The sequence below is a fragment of the Thunnus albacares genome, chromosome 18, assembly GCF_914725855.1.
Source record: "Thunnus albacares chromosome 18, fThuAlb1.1, whole genome shotgun sequence".
Taxonomy (NCBI): Eukaryota; Metazoa; Chordata; class Actinopteri; order Scombriformes; family Scombridae; genus Thunnus; species Thunnus albacares.
The window spans coordinates 16808025-16835697 of record NC_058123.1 but is presented as its reverse complement, the minus strand read 5'-3'; the positions used below and the strand labels follow the sequence as shown (position 1 = coordinate 16835697).

Here is a 27673-nt window from a genome sequence, read left to right as displayed (position 1 = left end):
CAGCCCGTTTCTCATTTTAACAATTAATGTTATTAGTCTGATTTTGTAGGTTTTTTCAGTATTTAGTCTTGTCAACGTATCAAATTATGTTTCGTGATGATATGAAATAATTTGGCAGTGAATGAAATGTCGTCATGTTTACAGCCTACATAACTTACATGCTATAATGGAGAAACCGTTGCAAGCGTTTTATGTGCACAGAAGCGTCTCGGCGCGCGTCCTACTTTAAACTCTACAGCAGGGCGACTGTGCGCGCTCCCGCGACTCTCGCTATAGAAAACAAAGCTGAACGTCTTCCATAACAGCTAGGGGTGCAGACCTGAGGAATATCCGACTTTATACTGGACACATCGTGCTGAATATGGATTTACAGTGGGTGTAGCATCGTTGGAAGACCGAGCCTTCTCGGCTGGGGTGACGGGAGGACATTAGCAAAAAACGACGAAAATAACATCAGTGTGTTTTTTTTCTCGGGGTGCTTTGTCTTGTCCACCTAACGATAGCAAACCATCATTCCCATTTCAATTGCAAGATATTCAGCTGGTGGTTACTAGCTGCCGCCGCCGGGATGTGTCACCATGTTGTCACCTAAAAGTAACTGCTAGGACGTCGGATTGTGAAGGAAAAGCAGAAAACGTCTCCCGAGGTCCCAACGGGTTGTCACTGGGACCTGAATCTGTCGCGGAGCCCACTGTTTTCGGCGATATGGCGGAGCAGGGCTACTCATCCTGGTGAGTGCGCACAGACGTCGCGCTACCTACCAGCAGCAGCTACCCAACGTTAGCTGCTGCTACTGACAAGTCTGGTTCATACATGACGCTAAATCAATGAATTTACATGTCTGGCAATTCACAGACACACTTTGCTTTTCACGTCGACGTTTTCTGGTGCATTTATCACAGTCTAGAGAGCAAAATGTCACTCAGACAGTATACCCCCCCACCCCCTGCAGCTCTGATAATGCTAACAGCTAACTTCAGCTAGCAGCGGCTAATCAGCTCCACCAGCTGATGCTGTGCTAACCGTGCTAAGCTTATTGGGTTAGCCAGTTGGTGATTGATTCTGTCGTTCATATTATCAGCGCTGACTGTATGAAAAAAAACATAGTATTTTTTTGCACAGTGAGGACAACGTTGTACGACGGCGTCAAGCTGATTAGTGGGGGTTAGCTGTGCCAACAAATTAGCGTTAGCTGATATAAAATGGCTAGCATTCATCGTCGAGCCGCTGCTGCACACAATAACAAAGGCTCTGCCGTGGAGCTAACCTAGCTAACTGGCATCGCAGTCATGTTCCTAAAATGCCAGTTTCAGGTTGAGCTTGGCATTGTGACACACGACAGGTTGTCATAAATCATCGTTATATCATCGTTGCAGAAGCCGGGTTAACATTATAATTGCATGTTAGTACATGGTAAGATAAAACGAAACCAGACAACAGATGATGTGATCACTGAAATGCGTTGTTCCCATGAATGAAAATGACCTGACTTTGTTGAGGCCTAGCTAATTAATTTGAGCTAAATTATGCTTGTTTGATCCCAGCAACACGGGCTGAGTCTCTGTAATGATAAATTATTAGAACAGCATCCTCTTCTTGTATGAATATTCAGCACTAATGACTCTAAGAGCAGACTAGGTTCATTGAAGGAAATGCTGTGTTTAAATTGTGCCAGCTGAGTGACTTTGTGTCATTGTTGTTTTAATAAACATCCTGTCACAAAGCTATATATTTAGGGAGGAGAGGGCCAACCACTACAAAATTTCCATTTAAATGTAGGATTAGGCCAAAACTTTTATTATCAGCACAGTCAATTCATTGATTATTGATTCACTTATTATTCTTATATCTTATATCTAATTAATCTGGCATATTGATACAGGAGTTTGTTCTGTAAGGTCAGGAACTGTTATGATTTTCTTTATAACTATGAATATTAAGCATGTAGAAAACAAGTAGTTTAATCTGGAATTTTAATCTGATAACCATTGTTTAGGAAGTATATATCTAGTAGGTTTAGATGTTTCCTCCCAGAGTTCTCCTTTAATATTTATGAAGTTTAGTTAATAGTAGTTTAGTAATGTTGATTTTTAAGAGTTTTATCCCAAGAGAGGCTCAGTGGCTTGTCTGAGGTAGTCACTGAAAAACAATGACCTGGTGCCTGCTTACGTTGTAATGTATTGTGAATGAATTTATTGGGAATAATATGTGATGGAAATCTTTTCGTACATGTGTTTGTTTGTTTTGCAATTCAAATTTGAAATAAGAGGGCTATGTCTAAAATCCACAACAGAGTTGATCAAAACTGAATTTGATGTTCTCTATTTTTCATTGCAAAAGTGTGCAGGCAGTACCTTTCTTACAGGACGGCTTCTATCTTTGTATGTTTGCTTGAGTCCTATTCAGATGAAAATATTTTACAAAGGATGATTGGTAATCAAATGTTTGCCATGCTTCATGATAACTAAGCTTGTTGATGGATAAGGACGTACAACGGAATGGTTGTGACCATTGTTACAATGAAATCAAACTGCTTGTGCTAAGCTGATAGAACTCAGTTACAGGAAACCAGCTCTATGGACACAAAAACTTAAAAGATGCACTTTAAGGCCTCATTTACATCTAGTATCGACATGTGATCTATATCTGGATACATGATTAAAAAAAAGAACTGCATCTTCCAGCAGCTTCAAAATTGTCTTATATATGTATTGTATCATTTTAGCTCCCAGTCTTTTGTGTTACATTAGGCATAACATGTCTTGGACCATTTTTCGCATTGAGTACATTGACATAAAATTAAGATCAATTGTTTAATCGCCTGTTAGGACAACCAACATGCTTATTTCCCAAAATGTTGTTCTTTCCTTCAAAATCGCCCAATGCCAACCTAGAGAAAAAAAATCCTATTTGAATGAAATTTGAGTGTGTAGTTGCTTGTGTTAATGTAATAAGTAAAAGCAGTCATATAGTTTGTTTACGTTGGCAACAGTTTTACTTTGCAACCAAACTGATAAGTCACATTTGCTTTTATCACTACAGCGTGCATTCACTCAGACAAACAGTGTGGTAAAAATTTTCACACACGTTTTTACGCTGCACCTTAACATACAGTCATCTGCAATTTTACAGTGGTGTCACATAACTGGTTACTTTTCCGTATTTGCCCGTAAATTTGAATCTGTTTCAGGTGAGACATGAAGTTGTGAACAATTATGTGCCTTTATAGCTGTGCAGGCTGTAAGACAAGACTGAAGCTGCCGGAGTGTAGGGAAACTCTAGAAACACAGAATTTGGCTTGGTTGAGAAATGTGGATTGTGTCGTTTCTGTTGGGTTGACAGTGCTATAATGAAGTAAAACAACTACAAAAATTATACTTGATGCTCTGCTATGTTTTCTGTAATTTAAATGTACATATTGCAGCTTTCAATCAGGCTAAACCCAGTAGCACAAGCACAGTCAATCTTCAGCAAACATAAGAATCATTTGAAAATGTTATTTCTGCCAGTTTTGTCTGTTTTTGTTATTCTGCCTTTGCCTCTGTCGCTGTTCAGCAGGAGAGGAGCAGCTAGACTAACTCCATACTACATTACATCCTGAACCGTTGAATACACCGAAATTAACCTTTTGTCTTACCTGCCAAGGGGACTGTTAAATGAAAAAATCCACCGGCGAAGTATATATTTTTTGTGTCACATATACCTACTCCTCTCCACATAATATCTATTTAATTAACTGTAGCTAGCAGTAGACCTGTGGCAAGTGACAGTTTAGCGGAGAGCTAGGAATGCTCGAGACGGTCTGTGGCTGGCGATCCTTCACATCAGACTGTCTCAAGTGCTCCTGTAGTTTCGCGGCACTGTTAAGACATGCGTAAAAAACGCATATGGTGCATGTGTCTACACTGTATAGGGACAAACATGAGTAATTTCCTCTGAGCCATCATGCCAGATATTTCATTACATTGCTATTTTGGCACAAACATTTACCCACCAGTGCAGCTGATAGCTTTCTGAGATTTACTCGTCAATCAGAAAAACTAGCTGCATGTGGCGCTTGGCAGGTGTTTATTTCGGATCCTGAATGCAACCCCAACTCCCATCAGAAATACAAACACCTACGGAGACTTATGTCACCTCTCACATAATCAAAGACCAGTTCTGCTCTATGAGCATTTAAAAAAAAAAACAACAAAAAAAAAAACACCAATTTTGCAAAGCACCCACAGGTGTCATTAATGTACTTTGTTGTATTATGACTAAAGCAGGTATTTGAAGACACAGACCTGTAATGATATATGTGTATACAGGCATTTGGATAGGGTGCTGTGCTCAGCAGCGTTGGCAAACTTGCATGTTCCATTGTTTGCCATTAGTTTTACAGTTGTTATATTGTTGTCTGTACTGTACTAGATAAATTACTAATATGTAAGCACCAGTGCGCCTTGTTTAGCCTTGTGATAGCCAACTGGCTAATATAAACTTCTGAAGATGTCTTGTTTGAAAGCTGGCAAGTTGTAGTTTGATGCTACTTTTAACAGCCATTACAGCAGCAGCAGCTAGCTTTGCTGGCTTGATCGATAACCGTCAGTACATTACTCTGTTACCATCACACTGGTGCATCCATGTGTCACTGGAGTTTTTCTCTCCTAGTTTCTCTTCCTCACTTTCAGTTTTGGGGTTTATCACAGGGCATACTGTGTAATTCAGCACTTACCAACCATCACATTTTAGGTGAAATTGTGCCTCCTGAACTACACACAGTGATATACAGTCACACAGACGTGTTAGGTGAGAGCAGACCTATATGTGTGTCATATAGTATTTAATTTTTCTTGTCTGTCCAGGCACATGTTAAAAACTGTGTGCCACTTTTCTATCTACCTTTATATCTTGCATAGTTTTAAGGAATGGAAAAAAATGTCTTTAACCTTTTTAAATTTTGCCATCACAAGGAGACATTATCAAATATTGGCCCTCGTTCTGTGTAATTTTTATGGTAACTTTTGCTGAAGCCATTGTTTTTGCCCAGATTGCCATGTGCCTTTTTGTATGATTGTTGAACAGCCAAAGCATCCTATCTATATCATCTTCAGGGGACATTATAAGAGTGTGATTATGTGGCAAGTTCATATAACAGATGTCCGAGGAACGTTTAGACTATGATTGAGAAAGAGAGGACTTTCTGATGTGGCAAGGCAGGAAAGAGGGAACCATTACAACTATGACAGCAAACAAAGGTAAATATGATGTCTTATGCTATTCCTTGTGAGAAAATTACTGGTGTGCTGTGGTCAAACTACACCACAACTTTAGTTTTTTGAGTGGCGCAGTAATATAGAAATGCTTGAGGGCATAATGATGGGTATGCAAACTTGTCTGTTTACAGGAAGTGTCAAATTGAAATGGTCTCCTGAAGAATAACAAGGAATGACTATCAGGAGAATGCTGGCTTCGCCAAAGTACGAGGCTCTCTCATCCCTTTACTGTGAATCAGAGACCGTCCTTTGCATGGTGACTTATAATACTGGTGTAGCTCTAGTATAATCACGTCTAGTAGAATTCAAATAAAGACATGTTACCTGCAAGGTCTTGAAACACAAGCAAACAATCATAGAAGTAAAGTAGAAGATAACACTTATCTATAAAACATATGTGAACAAAGGCATCAACTGGCTTTCAGCTCTCAGTTCAGTATGGGTCTGATATTGCTCAGCTTGTATTGGTGTAACATTTAAACCTTTCAACCAAACATTTTCCTATACACAGAGATTTTTGATTGTGATGATTGTAGAGTGTAGGTGTAGGTCGTGTTTTCCTGTGTTAATGCAGCAGCAACCCCGTATATCAAACCAAAAGTCGAGAATGTGGCTTGATGATATGCACAGTGTTTCCTAGACGTACTTTAGTTTATTCTTGGTAAATAGTTTTTAGTCTATAATATACTAAAGAATATCAAATATAATGGCAAATACCCACAGGAAGCTGTAACCAGCAATGTTTCTTGTGGTATTTTTACCTGATGAATGACTTATATGGTTAATTGTTCATCAAAGTGGATTCATTTTCAGTAATTTGACTGATCATTAAATAGCTTGTTTTAGCATAAATGTTTCACAGTTCATTCTGTTGATTGTATGGAAGAATGATTTGTAGGTGATGCTGTCCATGTGTGAAGAAAGTCTTATTTATATTCAGTAACACTCAGTAATCCCTGTTCACTCTGGGATTCAAGGATAATCTGAGCACATTTCAACAGTTTTTTGTAGTGTCTTTGTGACGCCTCATTGAGGCTACCTTTTACACACATCACTGCAGTTTAATTTAGGTGCCTTGCAAAATGTTCGCAGTCTATTGTGGTTCTTACAAATGTGGCTGAAGTTGCATGTTTTGTTTATGTTCTTCTGTATTTGCCAACAACAATAAGAGATTTTATTGTTTTATTTCTGTTGTCCCATATCAAATTGACCTTTTTTTTTTTTACATACTGACACCATGGTGTTGTCCCTTTCTCTGAAGTCACCTGCTGTAGTGTATAACCAACTATTTTTAAGATTACTGTAGGATATCATCCAGAAATTAATTTCTGGTACCACAAAAGTTTCTAAATCACTTCGATATGCGCTATTAATGTAACTATCAAATAAATAACTATCAGATAATAATAAAAAAATATATATCAAACATTGGCTGCATATCCATCGACTACATCCACAAGGCCAAAAGTGTCTTTTTATTTTCTCTTTGGCCTTTTTATTAATGTTTTTTTTTTTTAAATGGTATTCTACCTCTAGAAATAAGGTTTAATGCTTTTCTGTTATTAAGATCTAATCCAAAAATCCTATTATTTAGACTATCTGCAATATAAATCCGAGTTAAGCTCTGCCTTTGTAGACACAGACTAATCAACAAATCATTCACACATCTCATTAAGTACGGGATGTTTAAAATGTTGACTTCTGTTTACTTAATTGACAGTAATATCTTGTGTTAAGCAGCAGTTGATTAATGTGGTAAGAACAAAAATGACAGTAAACACTGTCCCACATGCACATTTAGGTCTCCTGATATTATAGTATGACTATTGACACAACTAATGCTGCACTATCAGCATTAGAGCACACATTGACCTGTCTGAATCTGACGGATTACTGAAGCACCTGTTGCCTGCGTCCAAAGATTAGCCTTCAGAACATAAAGGCCTGAATCTTTCTCATATGGAGAGACAATATCCTAACTTGTCTTGAATATTGAAGCCGAGGCTTTCAGTCACCTAAATTCTAACAACATCATGCTGCAGGTTGTGAGCTGAGACGTGGACCATGTAATGGTAACATCACAGACAAACCCAAAGCAGGACCTCACACACTCTCCACATCAATCTTTTCAATGTTGATCTCTTATCAACACAAATTCAAACAAAATAAATTCCATAGAAGGGTGTAAACACACACCAGAGCAGAAATGCGGGGGAGGTGTACTTATTTCAATGGAGGCAAAAAGGTCACAGTTGACCAAAAATTACATTCTTGTTTCTGAAGGATTTAGCCCATAACATTCATAATTGGATCAGAAAATGGAAAGAGATAAATGATAATTCCCTCTTGGAGGTCCAGAGGCAACTCCACCCAGTGGCTACTGCAAGCTTGTGTATACTACAGCACAAGTAAACACAATACAAATACATGTGTGATAGCTATGTGCTAGGGGCTCACATTTTCTCATTTGGAGTGATGTATCTGTGTGTGTGTGTGTGTGTGTGTACGAGGACAGACCCGAGTAATTATGTCTGGTCTCTCAAACAGCCACGCCTCACAGGCAGAGGCAGCATTTGCAAAAGTCTTCATTGTCACTTGGTGACCTAGCCCTTAGTGGTCAAGTCATGCATGCAGTTGGCTTGATGGAAGTCGGTATTGGAATTGTGTTATTTGAAAACCTAGTCTGTCAGCGAACAAGGACGTCTTATGGCACTTTGGGCTGCCATCCAGCCCTCAACAGTCCGGGATTGTATTTTGTTTTTAAATGTTCCATTCATCTATCTCACCCATGTTCTACAGGCTTCTGTGCGCAGAATTCAGACGAACCAGTTCGATACTAGAATATGAATTAGGTCTGTGGTAAATTCAACTAGCTGTCTATCTGCGTGCTGTGTTGACAGTGAGGCAGTGACATCATTAGTGTCTGTGTGTAGAAGAACAAGGTCAGTTTCTTAATCACTTTCTCAACACTTGAAGCCGAACTGTTGGTTATACATTTAACCCATTTAGGTCAAAGGAGAAACTCATATGAGTAGGGTGTCATATTTGAATTGGCTACAATGTTAGGCATTTATTATGACCTACATCTTGGGTCAAGTAAACCCGGCCCTATTGTAGTTTGACGCATCTGTAAAGACGATGCCTGCGGAGAGTGTTTTTCAGTCATTAAGTAGAGCCCTGTATTGGACAAACAAGAACAGGGCAAAGCTACAAGTTGCAGCATTGTCCCGGTGTCCTGTTTCCACAGTGAACTACATGTTACCCCTCCCCTCATAGACTCCCTGTAGTCATTCCCCTACTACTGAATGAATGAAAGAGACAGGAGATTCTTGCTTCTTTTTTTTTTTCCTCCCTAAACATCACAATGAAGCCTGTGAATTCCTGTGTCACATGTACATCAGAATGAATAATGATTTGAAGCGCTGAGTCTTTTTATGCGAGGGCTGTTTTCTCTGCCAGTGCTCGGAAGAAAACTAGTAATGCAGCCCAGTGATACTGAACTGAAACAGTATTCACTGAATGCCAACAGAACAGGACAGTTTTCAGTTGCAGGGCCTGATATTTCAGCAGGGCACTCGATACATAATTATACATATTACTTTCTTTAGTGCCTTGTTAGTGTATCTTATCAACATGAATTAATCTGTTTTGACTAAACCAAATCCATTACTTTATGAGCCCTATTCATACCACGATGGTGATAACATGTCATCCTCTGTGTTCATGCCCCGCAGCCAAGGCTTACCTGTAAAGGTATTATACCATTTATATCTTGGCTGTACCAGCGATCACATAGACATTCAAATCTGTTCATGTCAGTTTATTAGACAAAACATAAATTTAAGTGAATAAGTTTTGCTGGCATTGCCAACACAAACTGAAATTTGAAATACAGTCTGCATGATTCATGTCCGAAAGGATTGTTTATATTAACTGTATGTTGCTGTTACGGCCCTGGCTAAAGGGGAAGTAACAGCAACATAGTAGTTAATATAAATAAACATGTATCAAACACTGTATTTCAAATTTCAGTTTGTGTTGGTAGTGTCAGCAAAAACATGGAGCTTTTGCTTCGCAGTTACTGATTAAGAATAGAGTTGCTTTTAGTGAATATTTGTTGGTTTTTTTTTAGCTTTAAACGTAACAAGTGTCCTGTTGAGTGTCATTCAGTCAGTGTTGGCAGGCTCTACTTGTGACCATTGTTCCTCTTTTCTGTGTTTTGACATCCTCAGTATACCATAGCTGTGTTTCTCCTCCACTAATTCACTACTACCTATACTATATAGATATTACCAGTTAAATGTTTGGTCACACTTTCTCATTCAAGGGAATTGGAAGGTGTGTCCAAACTTTTGACTCTATAGTGAACTGTAAATTCAGATTTCAGACATGCATGAGTAAAGCACGACCGATGTTGGATTTTCGAGGCCGATATCAATATGAGAGTTTGAAAAACAATGACACAGTATATTGATACAACATATCTCCAATAAGCAAATATCAGCCAGTTAAAGTGTCACACGACCAATTTTGCATTTATCACACTCGACACATTGCGCAGTGGGATTGTTATAACATGTAGTGCACTTGCCATGCACAATATGTTTTTTCATTGAATTGTGTGTGGGTTTTTTTTGAGAGCACTATAGAGAATTCAGGTGGGTAAATGTAGTGCAGTAGGTAGCATATAGGGAGCGATTTTTGGATGCAGCCCATGATTGTTTTCATACCGCTGAAAGGCAATATTAAGAGCATCTGCACATAAGTATGTTAAACAAGAAGAGTATAGATCTCCGCCAGCTGTGTCTACCTTACAGTCAAGATGGCAGTGAAGATAACAAAACATCATTCATCTAGTATCATGCCTTACTTGAGTGGATCATGACATATCGGGTATGGAATTAATCTGCAGATGCTCCGGTTCAACATGAGACCAAACTTTTCTATGGATGTCAGTTTTTGAGCCACGACAAAGGCCATAAATGTGGCCTGCAACAGACTAGGTAACCTTGTTTTTAGCATGGTGAATGGTGTTGTAAAATAGGCTTTTCAGAAATTCTGAATCACTGTAACCACGAGAGGTCCTTGAGCATACAGTCATAAATGTGCACAAAAAATATTAGGCTGATGGGTCCAGTAGTATATGAGATTAGCTGCAGACAAACACTCACACACACACACACACGACCAAACGCATGATCTCCTCTAGGCATACACCCAGCGGAGATAATAAAACTAATTAGCCAAAGAGATTGATATACTGATAGCTAATAGATTCCAGACAGTGATAGTTGCATCGGTGCGTTTTAAGACACTGATGACATTTGGGGGAACTTAAATGCAGCTTCTGATGCCATTACCTCTGTAAAGCATTGATGATGATGACATTATTGGGGACAGAGCATGTTTTTGTAACTCCAGGCTGCATTCCTCTCCCATGGCCAGAGAGTTTGACAGGAGACAGGCAGGTCAGGATTGGGGTCAAATCTGCACCTCTCAACTGAAGGTGGCTCTTCACAGTACCAGCTTTGTGTTTGCCCCAGAAAAAAAAAGCCTGCATTATAAGGTTGCATGTCATGTCTAGACTATGTGAAAGCCCCAGATCACTGATATGGAAACAATTTGGTGCTCAAATGCAGCATTGGTCTGCAAACTAGAAGCCTGGTCACACATTTGTCTGAGACGGAGACACTGCTGCTTTATGTCGAAATTATAGCATTAGAAACACTCAGGAGGTTGATGTGGAAAGTGATTCAGTCATACTCATCGTTCATCAAGACAGCGCAGTTTCTCTTTCTTAGACAGGAAGTTAGATGCCAACCATCTTATGTATATGATTTGATATATCTTCAGGTTAATACGAAGTGTAGGGATACTCTTAAACAGCAGCTCTGAACACAAGACTTTCATTGTGTTGTCCTTGATCAGCTCCTCTTAAATTTATCAGGCCAAGAGGTATTTAGATTTTTACAGGGAACATTCAGTAACCTTTTTTTTGCAGTGTTATTCTAGTGGCATCATCTCAGTAATTTCTTGCTGAAGGCCCAGACTGGTGTGCTGTATTTTGTAATGTTAAATATTTGTTTGCTATTCTAGGTAGTATAGAAGAGACAGATCTTTTTGCAGGAATGCTGTTTGCATGGTTTCTATTTTGAATCTTGGCAGATGCATTGCTCAGGCATTATAATGCTTATGTTGAAATTTTAGCTGTTGTTAGCTATTGTGTGCATCTGTGTGTTGTTTCAGGATAGGATCTTGTGTTGTCTTGAGTATATTGTATTACACAACTAATGCATATCATCATATACATTTTAGTACAAAGTCTAATTTATAATAACTAGTACTCACTTTGAGTAAGTAGCTCAACTTTATGAAGTGCCTTTAAAAGAATAAAAGAAGCAAGGTGTTGTGCAAAAGACATGTAAAACAATGTGTATAACAAAACCTACTACAATATATAATAGAACAATTAGAAACACATTTTACCAAAGTGCTCTTGCTTGTATTAAAAGTTTTTAAAACCTTTTTAAAACTAAGGCAATTTGATGCTTGTTTTCAAACTGTGGGTGAGTCCTGTGCTCCCAAATTACATCGATAGGCTCAGTTAAAATTCAGAAGAAACCAAAAGATCACAACCTTACCACAGTTGTGAGCCGTATGGATCACATTTGCCTTATTGATTTTCATAATCAATAGCTTGTTTGTCCTCAGTTCTTTTTTTAAACACAACAAAATTTGCAATGCGTATTTTACTATCGAGTTGTTTCACCCTCATTTCTACTTGCTTTGTTGTGTGTAATTATAAGGGCCGGTGTTCTCAGGGGAGCAGAATATGTTCAACTCTCTGCTACACAGCAGCATTTTATGTAGCGTGCAGTAACAGTATGTTGTGCGGTGATACAACATTTATTCCAGATGTTTCTCACATTATATTAAGTGTTCTCTTAGATGGTCAACAAGAGGGATTTTAAATCCTTCAAATCTCATAATTTAGACCATTGTGATTATAGTGCATCAGTTATATTGAACTGTGCTGACCCAGTTCCTGTATATGATGCACAGGTCAGTTGACCTTTGTATAAAATGGATCTACTGCCTTGTTTGTTAACACTTGCTGTGGTATACATGCTTTTAAATTTTAAGATTTCTTGAAATTTGCGTCACCCCACAATTGTGATTGTCAAAGGCCCTGTTTACACCTGGTATTAACATGCGTCTCGGGTGATCCGATCACAAGTGGACAGCTTGAAGTATGTCTGTTTACACCTGAGTGACCACTTGTGATCGGATCACACTTCCCCGCTCTACATGCAAATAAAGACGTACATCATTTCCGTTTTCAAAGATCAAATTCGTTCATTATTCGTCCAAAGCTGTGTTCAACTTGTTTGATAAAAAGGATATATATAAGGATATATATAAATATTCCGCGTCGAGAGAGAGAGATGCAGCGATCTCCCCACAGCTGCGTGTGCATTTACGCGCAAGACACAGCAGCATAACTTCATTGATTATTTATATCTCTGACACGCTGAAAGGGTTGGTCAGGATCTGGTGTCAATTAATTTTCTGTGTTCTTCTACACATGCAATAGGTCTATTTATTTATATTAACTGCATCTGTTACACACACAGTCCGGTTCATACAGTGAGACTATTTGGAGTAAAGCAGCGTCCTCCTGATAAATCCTGAGCTCCATTATGTCGAGCAGCGCAGCAAAACTAAAAACTGTCGTGATTTGACAGGACAGAAGAAACTATCCAGCTATGTTAAGCTTCTAAAATATTTTTTTAGACAGACAAGCGAAAAATTAATGGTTTAATTTCTATTTTAACTGTCGATTTGAAGAGGGAAACCGGTTAGGGGAACGAGAAAAACAGGAAAAAATGAGAGGTGGATTACGTTTTTAATGCACATGAAAAACAAAATAATTTATTTATCCTGTTACAGGACAAGTTGAACAGCTTTGAACGGAGGGTCTTGTGTTTAGTCTGCCGGAAAATAAGAGGACGTCAGCTGAGTAGGCGGTCCTTCAATGTGGCCCAGGACGCATCGCGTTTACACTAGTAAATGAATGTGGCCACATGTGGTCCAGACCACCTCCGAATGTGGTCTGAGTGATCGGATCTCAATCCGTCCTCAATGCGTCTTGGGTGCGTTTACACCTGTATTTACAGCTGTCCACTTGTGATCGGATCACCCGAGACAGATGTTAATACCAGGTGTAAACAGGGCCAAAATACTTTTGCCTGTCTACTTTGGGAGGGGAGATGTGACTTGTGTGCCTGCAGAGATTCAAATTGGTGGCGATAAAATCATCATAACCAATGTGAGATTGTCGAAAGTGCAGAAATGATTGACTGAAATTACAGCTGCATACTTCTCTCCATTTGTCATTTTCCACAGTATGGTGGTATAAAATGTGGATTTTGATTTCAGACCGATGGTTTGTATGCCTCTATGGCTGTGCACTCTTCAGCTGAATGGATTATAAAGGAGAAAGAGAAAGAGGAGGATCACCTTTATTCCCAGAGAAAGGGATATTTGCACAGTTCTCTACTGTTAAATAATTCCAAGGTTGTTTGCTGCTCAGATTTCTTGTTTCATAATCCAAGTTTAAATAGATTTATGTAGCATCAGGTCCATCCTGAGTCACTGTATTTTGTTCACAGTTAGAAATCATTAATGTGCAGTCCATAATCATACAGCAGTATCCTGTATCCTTTGTTTAAAAACCTCATTACAAAAATTAAAGTCAAAGAAGCTTACCAAAAAATCACGCAGAGAAAAATAAAGATGTTATCTGATGGATAACAGGAAATCTGATCACATCAGATTGGGTTTGAACTCAAACAACAAATGTGTTTTATTCACGTCAACTTGTAATGAATCAGCAATATGGTAAAAAATTACAGTCATAATGGGAACTGTGTTTTTTTGCGTAGCAGATAAAAAAACATGCCATGCACTTGCGTCTCCTGTATGAAACAAAAGGTGGTTGCATTTTTTTAAAAACTAAATTTATATGTTTACATGTTTGTGTTCTTCTCTCTCTTCTCTTTAGGGCGTACTCCCTAGTTGACTCCAGCCAGGTGTCCACCTTCCTCATCTCCATCCTTCTCATCGTCTATGGCAGCTTCAGGTGAGTGTCACTAAATAAGTAATTATCTGTCAAGAGGATAGCGGACAGTGACTTGCAGAACACATCTTGCTTGTCGCATAAACAAGACCTATAGCCTAAAGCATACTTTCTTAAATAATAGTTTATACTGCAAACTCTTCTGCCCCATAATAATAACAAGCCTTGGCCCTGTAGGGTCAAGTTACATTTTCTCATTTTGGTCCAAGTCTGCAAGAATTTAAAGAACCTAAAGAAAACATCTTTTGTTTGGTATGTTATGGTTAATATGTCAGAAAGCCATTCAGTTGATTTATATACCCATTTCCCAGGATTCAATCTAGTGCAAATGTACATCTTCTGGTAAATGTGAGTGAGAAATACTTGTTTCTGCAGTGTTAAGCGCTCTCACAGCCCAAGTGTACCCCATGAGCAGTGGGTGTAACCTGATTTTGGTGCATTATGTGCACCGAAAAAATCTCCAGTCCTACGCCTAATGGTGTTTTGATGGATTTAGTTGCATTAGGAAATTGGCCAAAAAGCATTTGTTCTAGAGGAGCCTTATTAGCAAGTAAATGGCTCAATGTAGTTTTTTTTCCCCCTCAGGCTGAATTGATGTTTTGCACATCCATTTGTTATTGATTAAGATATATAATCAATCAAGTTGCTCTCTTTCAGAAAAACGGTACTGTACCTACCTCTGTTGACACAAATCTGTCATCCAGATATAAGAGGTAGAGAGGCGAGTGCCAGTACGATGCTCCGTCCTCACTTCATGATGCAGGCAAACTGTGATAGCAGGAGAAAACCCATCAGGGCTGGAGCACATTATGGTTGTTGGGTGGATTGTAGTTATTATTTGGAAGTCAAGACCAATCAGATCAAATTGTACTGAGATCATTGTAGTCTGTAGCTGCTGCTGTCAGGAGATAAAATCATTTACAGTGTAATGTTGAAGGATTCTAGTCTTTGCACTCTAAACAAGACATCACCAGTCACAGGCCTTTTTAACAGCAGACATTTTGACTTTTAATAGCAGGAAAAGCACAGGTGTTACTAATACTATTCAAGGCTACATCCACACTAATACGTTTTTGTTTTAAAACGTATAACTTTTGCTACATTTATGCCTAGCGTGCACACTACTCGGTTGTTTTCGAAACCCTAAAATGGAGACTTTTGAAAACACTGCTGACCTTGTATTAGTTTGAAAACTCCAGGAATGCGTTTTAGTCTGGACGGGCGGAAACAGAGACTTTTGAAAACGCTGACGCAGATGCCCACGTTCACTTTCTGATTTGCTTTTATCGGTCACAACGTGTCCTTCCCTGATTCGTCACAGCCTTATCATGTGGTGACTCCCAATCTATGTTTTCTGCCGCCTGTGTCACTTTCAGTAACAGTTCCACCTTGTCATCGATCCAAACAAAGAAATCTCAGGTCTTACTTTTTGCCATCGCTGTTCTTCCTCCGTAGTATTTTCTACAACTAAGCAACCGACAGCAGAGTAGACAATCTACTTCCTGTTGAAACCAGCACATGTATTCCTAGTGTACGTGAATAGTCATGTGATATGCGTTTTCAGGCATAGTTAGTATGGACGGAAATTATTTCTGAAATGGTGCTAAAACTCCTGTGTTAATAGAGATCGTTTTAAAGTGAAAGTGTATTAGTGTGGACATAGTCCAAGTTTCCCAGTAAGCCGTGACAGTGAGCCAGTACACATAATACCAGACACTGAAACTGAAGCAGCTAAATGGAATTCAGCCTAATTAACTTTATTATTTAAACTTGTGTTTTTCCTACTGTGACATGTCAAAACGCATGAAAAAAGCCCGTAAGATGGAAATATGCACGTCGCCTAACTTTTTATAAGCATATTTTATTTTTACGACAGATTTTATGACGACTTTCAGCACCGTTGATGTCAGATATGAGCAGGAAAAAAACTGCGAGTAAATGGAAATATTGTGTGAGCGCACATGAGTGAGACACTTTCAGGTTTCATTATATAGCCACAGTTCAGCTGAAGTTCACAGACCTCCACCTCTCTGCAAAGTTTAGCCTTTCTTTCACCATTTCACCCAAATGTGGCTTTTCCCGCTGTTTATTTTCCTTGTTAACAAATTAATTAAACTCAATTCTACGCTGCGATTTCAACTTAGAAGAAAGAAAGAGGTTTTTTTTTTTATGTTTTATCAGACTTCAAAGGGAAAAAAATGAGTCATCTCATGCCCAAGAGACGTTACTTTTCAGGAGTTTTTGTCTGTAGTTCAGTCACTGTTGATATGAGGCAGCCTAATTTTACTGTGTGCATGCTTTTGAGATCCTGATTACTGATGTCTAACACCCAACCCACTCTCCTGCTCTTTGCCCCCTCCTGCTCTTTCTTCCCTCCCTCCTGCAGGTCATTAAACATGGATTGTGAGAACCAGGAGAAGGATAAAGATGGTAACCCCACGACGGGGTCTTTCAATAACAGCAACACAAACAACAGTGAGTGTTACTCACATGGCAAGTCTACTCAAAGCACTTTTCACTCACTATTTTTACTTTTACCCATGTTTTTAAAGCGATAACTTCTGAGTTGATTGTTTCTTGTTTCGCAGGTATTCAAACTATAGACTCCACACAGGCACTGTTCCTGCCCATAGGGGCCTCTGTGTCTCTGCTAGTCATGTTCTTCTTCTTTGACTCAGTTCAGGTGGTCTTCACCATCTGCACTGCAGGTAACTATTGCGATTGAACATAACATTAAATTAGTTTTTACGAGTTAGTGTTATAAGGCTTTCACATGTTTATTCAGTAATTAAACACGGGGGAGAAGGCCTCTTTGCTGCATCGATGATTTAAACTGTAAAGATCATTAGCTGCCCCATTAAAGCTGACGGAAAACGACTGGAACAAGCCGTCTAGGTGTACTAATCTTTTGGTCTTTTGCTGCATTTCTTTTTTTCTCTTGTCCTCAGTTCTTGCAACAATTGCATTTGCATTCCTCTTGTTGCCAATGTGCCAGTATCTGACCAGACCCTGCTCCCCACAGAACAAGTAAGAAAGTCATGTGGATTCTTTGTGTCTTTTAAATCCTGTCTGTTGGTCAACCCGCTGCATGCTTCTCCTTCTGTTTGTCTTTTAATAAATATCAATTACACTCTGTGATTCAGCCTAGCAGAATTGTTCAATAATGGTCACGTCTCAGTAAAATGTGGATTTCACTTTACTTTGAACATTAAAACCAAAAATTATCTGCATAGCTCACTTCCATTAGGGGTAAGAAGGAAAATATATGTGTGCTTTGGGTGAAATAGCCCTTTAACTTTTTATTTTTTATTTTTTAACACCAGTAAGACTGAAATTGAGTTGTGGGGAGATTGGGGCAACCTGTTTTATATTTATTGGTTTATGTTACAAGTTACATGCTGTTGAAGGTTACAGCATTTTTGATAAATGAAAAATGGGTCAGACTTTGTTTTTTCTTAATTGTTAGATGTGTCCAACACATTCAGTCTGATTTAACTTATTTCCTCCAATGAAGTTGGAAGTTGTGCAGCTGTTTGCTGTGTTTAATACTTTGGATTTTGTCGAGTGAAAGCCGTTTGACTCAGATGTCTGGACTTCATCACAATAATAAAACACAAGGAGTCACTGAAAACACAACCCACCCACTCAATAACCAATATGAACACCTCCTCTCTAGTTACAAATTCCTATCCAGTTTCAGTAAACCTTTGTCTGCTTTACAGAGCCAGTAATAACTCCACCTCCAACCCAAATCCCCTTTCCTGCTCAGTTTGGTTGTTGTTAATTTGTGTATCTTGACATGTGCACAGATAAAGGCTGTACAGGCTACATCTATGTATCTAAATCTAAAATATAAATGTTTGTGTATGTGTGTCACTTTTTCTTATGATTATTCTGTGTGATTTTTGTCACTGTATCTCAACTTTGTCTTATTGCAGGATTTCGTTTGGCTGCTGTGGGCGTTTCACTCTGGCCGAGCTCCTGTCCTTCTCCCTCTCTGTTATGTTGGTGCTCATCTGGGTGCTGACTGGACACTGGCTTCTCATGGACGGTGCGTCACTCTGTCATGACTGTTGTGTCAGTGTGTCTGCAGCAAAGGTTTTTCATTCACCAGAGTTCAGTACACATGATAAAAATTTCTCTGAATGGTAGAGCAGTTTGTGATTCACATTACTTACGTCGCAATAATTAGGAATATCAAAAGAATCTGCCCAGAATCATCTCCTAATCATGAAAGTAGGCAACTGTTAGACAAGTCACTTTTATTTGTATAGCACTTTTCATTTACTGCTTAACATCAGCATAAAAGCAATTGATTAACATGATAAAATTGTTGAAAGCAAAGTTTAAAAATACAGAATACAATTAAAAATGATCACCAAATCAAGCACACACACACATTTATAATAATAATAAAAATGGAAAAAATAAAAAATGATAAAAAGTTGAAAAACAGTTGTCCAGCCGCATACACTCAGGTAAGAAATAGGCTTGTCATAAACCTGAGAAAACAGAAAGGTTTTAAGTTTTCTTTTAAATGTTGGAACAGTAGTGACTGATCTCAGGTCATCTGGTAGTTTGTACCAACCAGCAGGACCAAAGTAACTAAAAGCTTCCTCTGAGGACCTGAATCTTATTCCAGGTACAGTTAGACGACATCCACCAGTTGACCTGAGGGGTCTGGTTGGACTGTAGTCAGTGAGCAGGTCAGTGATATACTGGGGGGCCAAACCATTAAGTGCTTTATAGTCTATTAGCAGATTTTTGAAGTTGATCCTGTGCTTTACTGGCATCTGGTTAATAGATTTAAGAACTGGTGTAATATGTTCGTATTTGCGTGTTCATGACAATTAATAGACGTTTGTGGGGTGGAGTGCTGTTAGCATAGCTGCTAACTGTGCTACTTGTAGGAAAAATACCATTCCAATCATCTATAAAAGAGTCTGGACAAAATTCAGCTTTAACCTTCTCCTGGGGAAGAAGGAACTTAACATGACTCATACAGTCTGAAGCTTTTAGCAACACTATTTTCAGGCTTTTACTGGAGAGCACTGCATACTAACACAGGAAAAATATTCTCACGTTGTTAGTCAACTGCTGTAGAAAATAAAACTGGCATTTAAGCAAACTGCTCTTCATCAAAGTTGGTGTCTCTAGTGAAACATTGACAAAGCAGAGGAGCGTGTGTGGGTGTGTGCAGATCTTTTTATTTGACCCAGTTGACTTCAGTCATTTTAAACATATTACTAGCGTCTTCTATGATGTGAACAATGTAGCATTTTATCATCAAAAATGGAAAAAAAAAAACACTTGCACAGATAAAACTGGTAGCAGCTGCATTAAATTGAGAATTGATTTTGAATGGAAAACTGATTTAGAATTGATCCCAAGAATCAAAATTAGATGGTAAAAATCATAAAAGATTTCCACACAAGCTTGACTCTGTGTCCCTGCTGTGGAACCAGTAAAATAATGTTAGAATAAATGCAACAGTGTCCGCAGTACTTTTACTGTGCACAGTGCAGCCATTATAATAAACATAATGTATAGTCTGATATACTCTAATCTCAACACCATCTTGTGTCGTATCAGGTCGTACCTCGCACACCCAAAAGTGAAGTAGGACATAAGCAGGGAAATTCCTTCAGAATAGTCTAATTAATTAACCCTGTGTGCACAGTAATTAATGTTTCTTAAATAAACTATTGCTATTTCTGCCCTTTTCTGCTAAAATGTTTTTAACTATTGTGTGTTTTTTTCCTCCCCGCAGCTTTAGCCATGGGCTTGTGTGTCGCCATGATAGCCTTCGTACGGCTTCCCAGTCTGAAGGTGTCTTGCCTGCTGCTGTCAGGACTGCTCATTTATGATGTGTTCTGGGTGAGAAATGACACCATCCCAAATTTCACCAGCATCACCACTGACACACACACACACACACACACACACACACACTGCCATGAGCTTAAAAACCACTAATAATATCCTTCTACTCATGAAAGCCTTTACATTTGTTCTTAACACCCCTGAGCTGGTACCTCCATGCCAGCTTAAGTAATTTGCTGCCGAGGAAGTGATTCATTTCACATTTAACTGCAGCAGCTTGTTTGGAAGAAAGTGGGTAGTTAGCACTGATAGCTGTGATTGCCGCTGTCGCTGAAGAAATCAAAGAGAACTACCTACAAAAACACAACCTTCATAAACAGGAAATTCAAGGAAATTAATCAGATTAAACACCAAAAAGAAGGCAAGCACGCTAGAATGGACTGCAGCTGTCACCCTGAGCCCAAACTATGAATGTCATAATTTCCGTTGAGAAAACTTATAAAGCTAGTTGTCCTTCTCTGCCACCGGTGGATTTAGCTGCGGTTTATTAGTCTCAGCTGCCATTGTCATTACTTTGGATCAGCACAAAACACAAAAGCAACGGTCACTTAACAATAAAAGTGTCACCACAGTCGAGGAGAACCGGTGTCTCATGAATGATCATTTTAATATGTGCGTGTGTATCAGTTGGTTAGTGAGTGAGACAGGAAGGAATGCTTGATTTTTAATGAAACCACTGAACAATGATGATCAGTTTAGATCTCAATCTGTGGTTCCCCTCAGGGAGAATCTAGAGCACATGGCTACGTCAGATGTATTATCTGTTTTATTCATATAATAATAAGTTGCTTGTATTACTTTTTATAAAGAGTAATACATATGGGTAAAATTGTCATCTTCTACGAAATATGTTTCACTCCAGATTCAAACATCTTCATCCACATGTTGAAAAAAACAGATTTCTGTGAGGTTTTCCTTTCACAAAGAAATGTCACCAATAATGTTAAAACTGAACAAAAGCAATTTATAACACACACATACAAATTAAAACAAAACCAAATCATAACTGACACTTCACAACAAGACGACCGTCACTTTTCCAACACCTGTTCTCGGAAAAATACAACACACTTTCACACTCATCCTGTTGGGAAAGTTTCCCTGAGATACTATTAATCCAAGGAGAAGAGAGTCCTCATCCTTGAAGCCTCTTCTCTCGTAAAAGTGAAATACTTCCATTAAAGCAGAATATAAATCCCACATTTGTGTATCTCGTTTATCAGTCACATACTCACACTCTCTCTCGTCAGGCTCTTGGAAGCAGTCAACATTATTTTCTCTGGTTAGCATTTTTCAGACTGTCTGTTTGAGCTCCTCATCATCTGTGACAGCAGTAATTCTTGGCTGCTTGACAGACGATTTGGACCCCAATCCGTTTCTGCAGTAAAGACTCATTTTCACTCGTCATGAATTTATTTCTCCCATGGCAGAAAACATATTACACAAGCCTTCAGGTGCTCCTGTAAGTTAAACTGAGCTGATGAAACACTTTAAGGGCTGACTGACTCTAAAATACACACTCTAAACAGACTTAACTACACTTGCTAGCCTAGCAACATTAAGGCTACAAACAGTCCATAATGGTGCTACACCAGTCCTCTCTCCATTCAGACATGATCTCTGATCTTGTGGACATGAAATTGTCTATTCCTCAGATAGAAGTCAATCCTTGCTTGTTCAAATGTAATTTCTGGAATAAAATATCTTGTATTCGGGCTAGTACGGTACATTTTCTGCTCTCATCTACAACATATTTGGTGTCAAGCAACCTGACACTTTTTGCTTTCCAACCACCATCTGACCATTTATAATCAGAATAATACTATTATAGACAAATATTAGATGCATAATTATTTGTTGGGATTACATGCTTTTTATAACATAAGTTGTTTGAAGCAGTGAGTGAGTTTACTGTGAAATTAGAAATTAGATAAAGCAGCAGCAGAACTATTTAAATACCAAACTTTTTACAGCTTCTCAAAAGTGAGAATTTTCCTGCTTTTCTTCATATGATTTTAAATTGAATACATGTTTTACAGCAGTTAGTCAGATAAAATAAGTAATAACCTGGCCGGTTAAATTACTCTTTTGCATTTCCCACTAGGTGTTCTTCTCAGCTTACATCTTCAATAGTAATGTGATGGTCAAAGTTGCCACCCAACCTGCTGAAAATCCCATAGACGTTCTGTCCAGGAAGCTCCACCTGGGGCCAGGGATGGGCCGTGATGTTCCCCGCCTCTCCTTACCCGGCAAACTGGTCTTTCCCAGGTAAGACTGACCCTAACCATGAAAGAAGTGTGTGTGTGTGTTTGTGTTCCTGATCTTTACATCAAGGATCTTTCACTCTGGGGCTATTGACCAACCTGTTTTATGCGTTTTTGTGCTGTGAAACCTGAGCTTTCACTTCCACACTGAACTCTTCCTTTATTAAGTCATTGCAGCTGCTCACTTCATCACTCTCTGCTCTGGTGTCTGTAATTGAGTTTTTAGCACCTCTATTGACATGGCTCTTGAAATCAGTCCATCTCTTCGGTACAGAGTGACCACTTTTGACATGAAATTTGATTCAGATATTTAAGGTCAGCAGAAGATTAATCCTAACGTTTTTCTTTGTGATCCCCTAACTTTTTATTTAGTGCAACAAACAAGACAAAATTCCATTTGTTCATCCTTCTAAATATCTGTAAAACCCCCTAAATACAATTAAAAGTTGTCATTAACCTCAAATTAATTAAAATTTGACTCCTCATCAGGACCTAGGTTTGCATAGTAAGTATAGATAAACAAATGACATACATGTTCTACACTACACGGTAGTTACAAACTCATTTCAATATCTTTTCCTCTTCTTGCAGTTCCACAGGAAGTCACTTCTCAATGCTGGGAATAGGAGATATCGTGATGCCGGGGCTACTGTTATGCTTTGTTCTGCGTTATGACAACTACAAGAAGCAAGCAAACGGGGAAGTCCCAGGCCCTGGTAACATGTCCGGACGCATGCAGCGCGTCTCCTATTTCCACTGCACTCTCATCGGATACTTTGTGGGTAAGCGATGAATATCGATGAATGGATGGATGTTAAAGGTCGAGATGTGTTTTATTTCAGTGTGAGGTGGTTTTAGATGTTTATTTTCTAAACTTCTAAGCATCTAAACAGAATTTTTCAGGTATAATCTTTCAGAATGTTGATGTTGAATCTCAGGTTTCCCATCTTTTTCCTTTTCAGTAGCTTGTTATAACATTAACATGTGGTTGATGTGTTTCTTCAGGTCTGCTGACTGCCACTGTGGCCTCCAGGATCCATCGTGCTGCTCAGCCAGCTCTGCTCTACCTGGTGCCCTTCACCCTGCTGCCTCTGCTCACTATGGCCTACCTGAAGGTACACTGAGCGCGAGGGACACAAACAGTCACGTATTTGCAAGAGATGAAAGTTCAGCTGAGGCAGTTTTGCATAATTTAGCAGTTTCCTTGAATGCTATAATTGAACCAAAGACCATTGTATAGTTCTTTTCTCAAAAGGAGAGAAGGATAAATATTTCAGGTCGACTGATCCGATTTCCTCAGTAAAATTTCACCTGCAGTTTCTATTTTTTTTTTTTTTTTTTACATTTTGGCTCACCAGTGCAGCTGATCTAATTCTTCATTCAAATGATGTAATCTACTCATACGATCTACAAATGGAAACCTCCCGCTAAAAGTGCATAAGATTTTTGTTGTTGCCTTTTTTTCCCTCTTAATTTTAGATTAGGCAGTTTAATCAGTACATAGCAAGTCATCAATGACAACAGATGCAATGATTGGCCACAATTTTGACAATTGAGAAATCGTTTACCATTTTTCAAGCAAAAATGCCAAATATTTCCTAGTTCCAGCATCTGGATTGTGAGGATTTGCAGTGTTTCTTTGTTTTATGTGATATTTTTGGACTGTTAGTGAAGGAAAACAATCAATTTGAAGATGTCACCTTGGGCTTTAGGACATTTTTCATTATTTATATATAATTTTTATGTCCAAATGATTAACCGGTTGATCGAGAACATAATCTGCAGATTAATCTGTAATGATAATGATTATAATAAGTTAGTTGATGTCCTATCAATGACCTATATAGATTGTCTGGGAAATAATTATTCAAATTTCAAGTTTATAGACCTAAAAACAAAGTTTGCAGCAAGTAGTATGAAAGAATATCTACAAAGGAGTACAAATGAGAGAGATTCTTATTGTTTTGTGGTTCACAGGGGGATTTGCGACGCATGTGGTCCGAGCCCTTCCACGCCAAGACCAGCAGCTCCCGCTTCCTGGAGGTATGATGCTCCCTGGGAATAACCGACCAGCGCGGGGGAGGACTGCAGATCCTTACCCTTAATTAGAGGGAAGGAGAGAGGGCGCACTCACAGTGAGGCCATGTTGTCATCACTTGTTCATGCTTTCCGCCAATCTTCTGTGAAAACCCTCAGAAGGACACCAGTGTGTGGATCACAACGCCCCAACACGACTCATCTTTGGTCCCTACATCCTCCCCGTTTCATCTCCGCTTCCTCTTTTCTGTTTATTTCCTCTTCATTATAGCACATCCTGCCTGTGCTGTTTTTGTTCCACATCCCCCCCCTCTTTTTTTTTTTTTTTTTTCCTTTTTCCCCCCACTTCATCCCTCTTCTATAGTTGGTCTCATGTGCCACTCCCCCCTCCCATGGCCCGTTCCATTTCGTCAGGCCTCTTCTCTCTGCGTTTTCCTTCTTTCTCTGCGTCTTTAATTTCCTCTTGCATCTCTGTTTGTCACCGACTCAGATGAACTCGAGAGCCAGGCCTCCCCCCTTTTTGTGGACTTACGGTTGTGAGACATGGCTGGGGTTTATATATATTTTTTTAGCATTGTCGTGGTCATTATTATTATTAATATTATTATTATGGAACGAGTTAAACAAACGGAGAAGAGGCGGAGTGTTGCAGAGGCACAGGACAGTGCTCGGGAGCGACAGCGACACAGAAAAGGAGAAGAGTCTTCCCCTTCCATCCGTCTCCCTCTCCCCCCCCCACCCCACCCCTGCCCCCTGCTTTCTTCATCTGTCCATCATCCCACCACAATGTCTTCTCCCCAGCGCTCCCGCCCTCCTCGGACACTCCCTGCGAGCCCCACCCTCCTCCTCTCTGTTCATCTGCTGTCCCCATTCCCCACCCTCCACAGATAACTATGTATTTTATTTAGAAAAGTTTTATTCTTGGCATATACAGAAATGATGCATTATAAATTGTTAAGCCGCCCCTGATGTTGCAAAGGGGCAGCTTCTATTTGTATATATGTGTACACATGTATTTGCGGTATCTTGAGTTTGTATTTGTGTTTGGGAGTATGTTGAATAGGGTGGGAAACTAACGCCAGCCAGCAGCCGAACTTTGGTAAATTTCGGCTGCCAGTTGTGGCGAGTCGACCGGCGAGCATCCATCATTCGGAGGTTGTTTTCTAAAGTTTGTTAGCTTGTGTGATGGAAACATAGCTGGTGGACTTTTGGAAAAAAATAAAAACAAAAAAAAAACATAAGTGGCTGGTTGATGAAAAAGTTAGTTTCCTGCTCTAGTGTTAAAGTATGCGTGCGTGCGCGCGTGTGTGTGTGTGTGTGTGCGAGTGAGAGCGAGACAGATGAGTGAACAGTTGTTTTGTTTTACTTGGTTTTAATTTGACATCATGAACATGTTGAAAACAGTGACAATAGTCAGGTTTCCATTGACCTGGGCGTGTTGGATCAAACTGTCGTAAACACATGACATGTCTAATGGAAACAGTTTGTGTCTAATCTTGTAAAATAATTTGCTGAAAACAAACAAGCGTCAGTTCATCTTTTTATCAGTCTTTCTGCTGATAGGTGGAAATGTACACAGTGTTTTTTTTTTTTTTTTTCAAATAAATGAATGTTGAATTAATTTGAAGGTATGCTATGTTACTTTCATCATGAAACCACGTCATGCATCATGCTGGGTTTTCTACTGAATTTCTGTTGTGCACCCAAAATTATGTTCATGGAATCACTAAACTTTTTAGCTTCCACAAGTCCATAAATGTCTGAGAAGGTTGATATTAGATCAGTTTTTATATATTTTGACAAAAGACAAGTCAATGGAAACAAACAGCACATCTTTACTTCGTCTGAACTTTATAAATGTCAGTGTTTCACCTTGGTCGATGAAGACCTGACTATTGTGAAATTTTGGACTCAAAGCCTAAGAGATGAGGGTCAGTAGGATATGAAGACGTTCTGTGGTTAGATCCACGTGTAATTACAGATATAGGGTTGTCTGGGTGGATGGTTAAGTGTGTGTGTGTGTGTGTGTGTGTGTGTGTGTGTGAGTGATCAGATAACATAGTCTGTTTGGACCCGGGGAGGGGAGAAAATCACTTTATGCCCTTCAGAAAACGAAAAATGGAAATTAGAAATTAAAGCTAACCCATAGGATGTTTTTACTGTCACAGTTTGGTACCCGACAGTCTTACAGTCTTTTTTTTTTCTTTTGTCCTTCCACTGTTTTGTGGTGCTTGTCAGTTAATATCTAATGTATACTGGAAAAAGTGAGAGTGATCGCACGGCAGGAAGTCGGAGAGATATACGGACGACTCGGTTTGCTGGCTTTTTATTTTTGTTCTGTTGGTTTTTTACTATCTGGACGTGCATGTTAAGTGTAAAGTGTATCATTTCTCAGACTGCATTAACAGGGCTACTGCAGTTTTGAATCTCTGCTGGCCGACACCAAGGCACTGGACCTATGAGCTGGCCTACACTGAGCAGTGTCAGCAGGTGGGACTAAGGCGTCAGGTCAGAAAGACTGCGATTGGTCAGCTCTGACTGATTCACAAAGGCTGAATTTTAGGACCTGAATTCAGGTTGGGACATCCGGCCTGCCTCTCGTCCAAACTTGGACTTAATGGAACCACAGACTCCCTTCACCTCTTCATGGACATGGCGAGAAAATACATAGATTTATATACATATATATACGTATATGTGTATATATACATATATAAATAACTGATGAAGATCATGGTGGTAACAACAAAAAAAGTTTCATTTTTTTTATAGAAAATGGATTTCTTTTTACCCCCTTCTTTGTAAAGTTTTTTTTTTCTTTAGTGCTTTAGTTTTTTTTAATTTTCTTTCCACCTCTTCTCCCCTCCAGCAGAGGATTCCAGCTCTGTTGGTGCATCGATATTACGGCTGAATGGATTCTGTATAGAAAAATGGTGAATAAATAAATTAAGAACTGTGTAGTGAAACATGAATCCTGAAGCGCTCGATCTAAAACACCTTGTCTCCTTTTAACCCCCCTCCCCTCCACCCTCTCCCGTTCTTTCCCTCCTCGTTCAGGATTCTGCTGTAAATAAACATGACTCTAACTGTAA

General features: G+C 39.1%; 1 protein-coding gene across 3 annotated transcripts; it reads left to right on the top strand.

Annotated features, from left to right (window-relative positions):
• The first annotated feature begins 241 nt into the window (after positions 1-241).
• Positions 242-27673, top strand: sppl3 (signal peptide peptidase 3). Of its 3 annotated transcripts, none has more exons than XM_044333980.1 (11): positions 242-731; positions 14323-14400; positions 16784-16890; positions 16986-17105; positions 17346-17424; positions 18336-18448; positions 20168-20274; positions 22385-22548; positions 23136-23326; positions 23550-23659; positions 24522-27673. In XM_044333980.1, exons 1-11 carry the CDS (start codon positions 706-708, stop codon positions 24591-24593), a joined length of 1167 nt encoding a protein of 388 aa, XP_044189915.1. In that variant the 5' UTR covers positions 242-705; the 3' UTR covers positions 24594-27673. The 3 variants fall into 3 exon arrangements, with proteins under 3 accessions (XP_044189915.1, XP_044189916.1, XP_044189919.1); XM_044333981.1 differs by having other exon boundaries at positions 243-731; positions 16784-16872; XM_044333984.1 differs by lacking the exon at positions 242-731 and adding an exon at positions 1279-1413.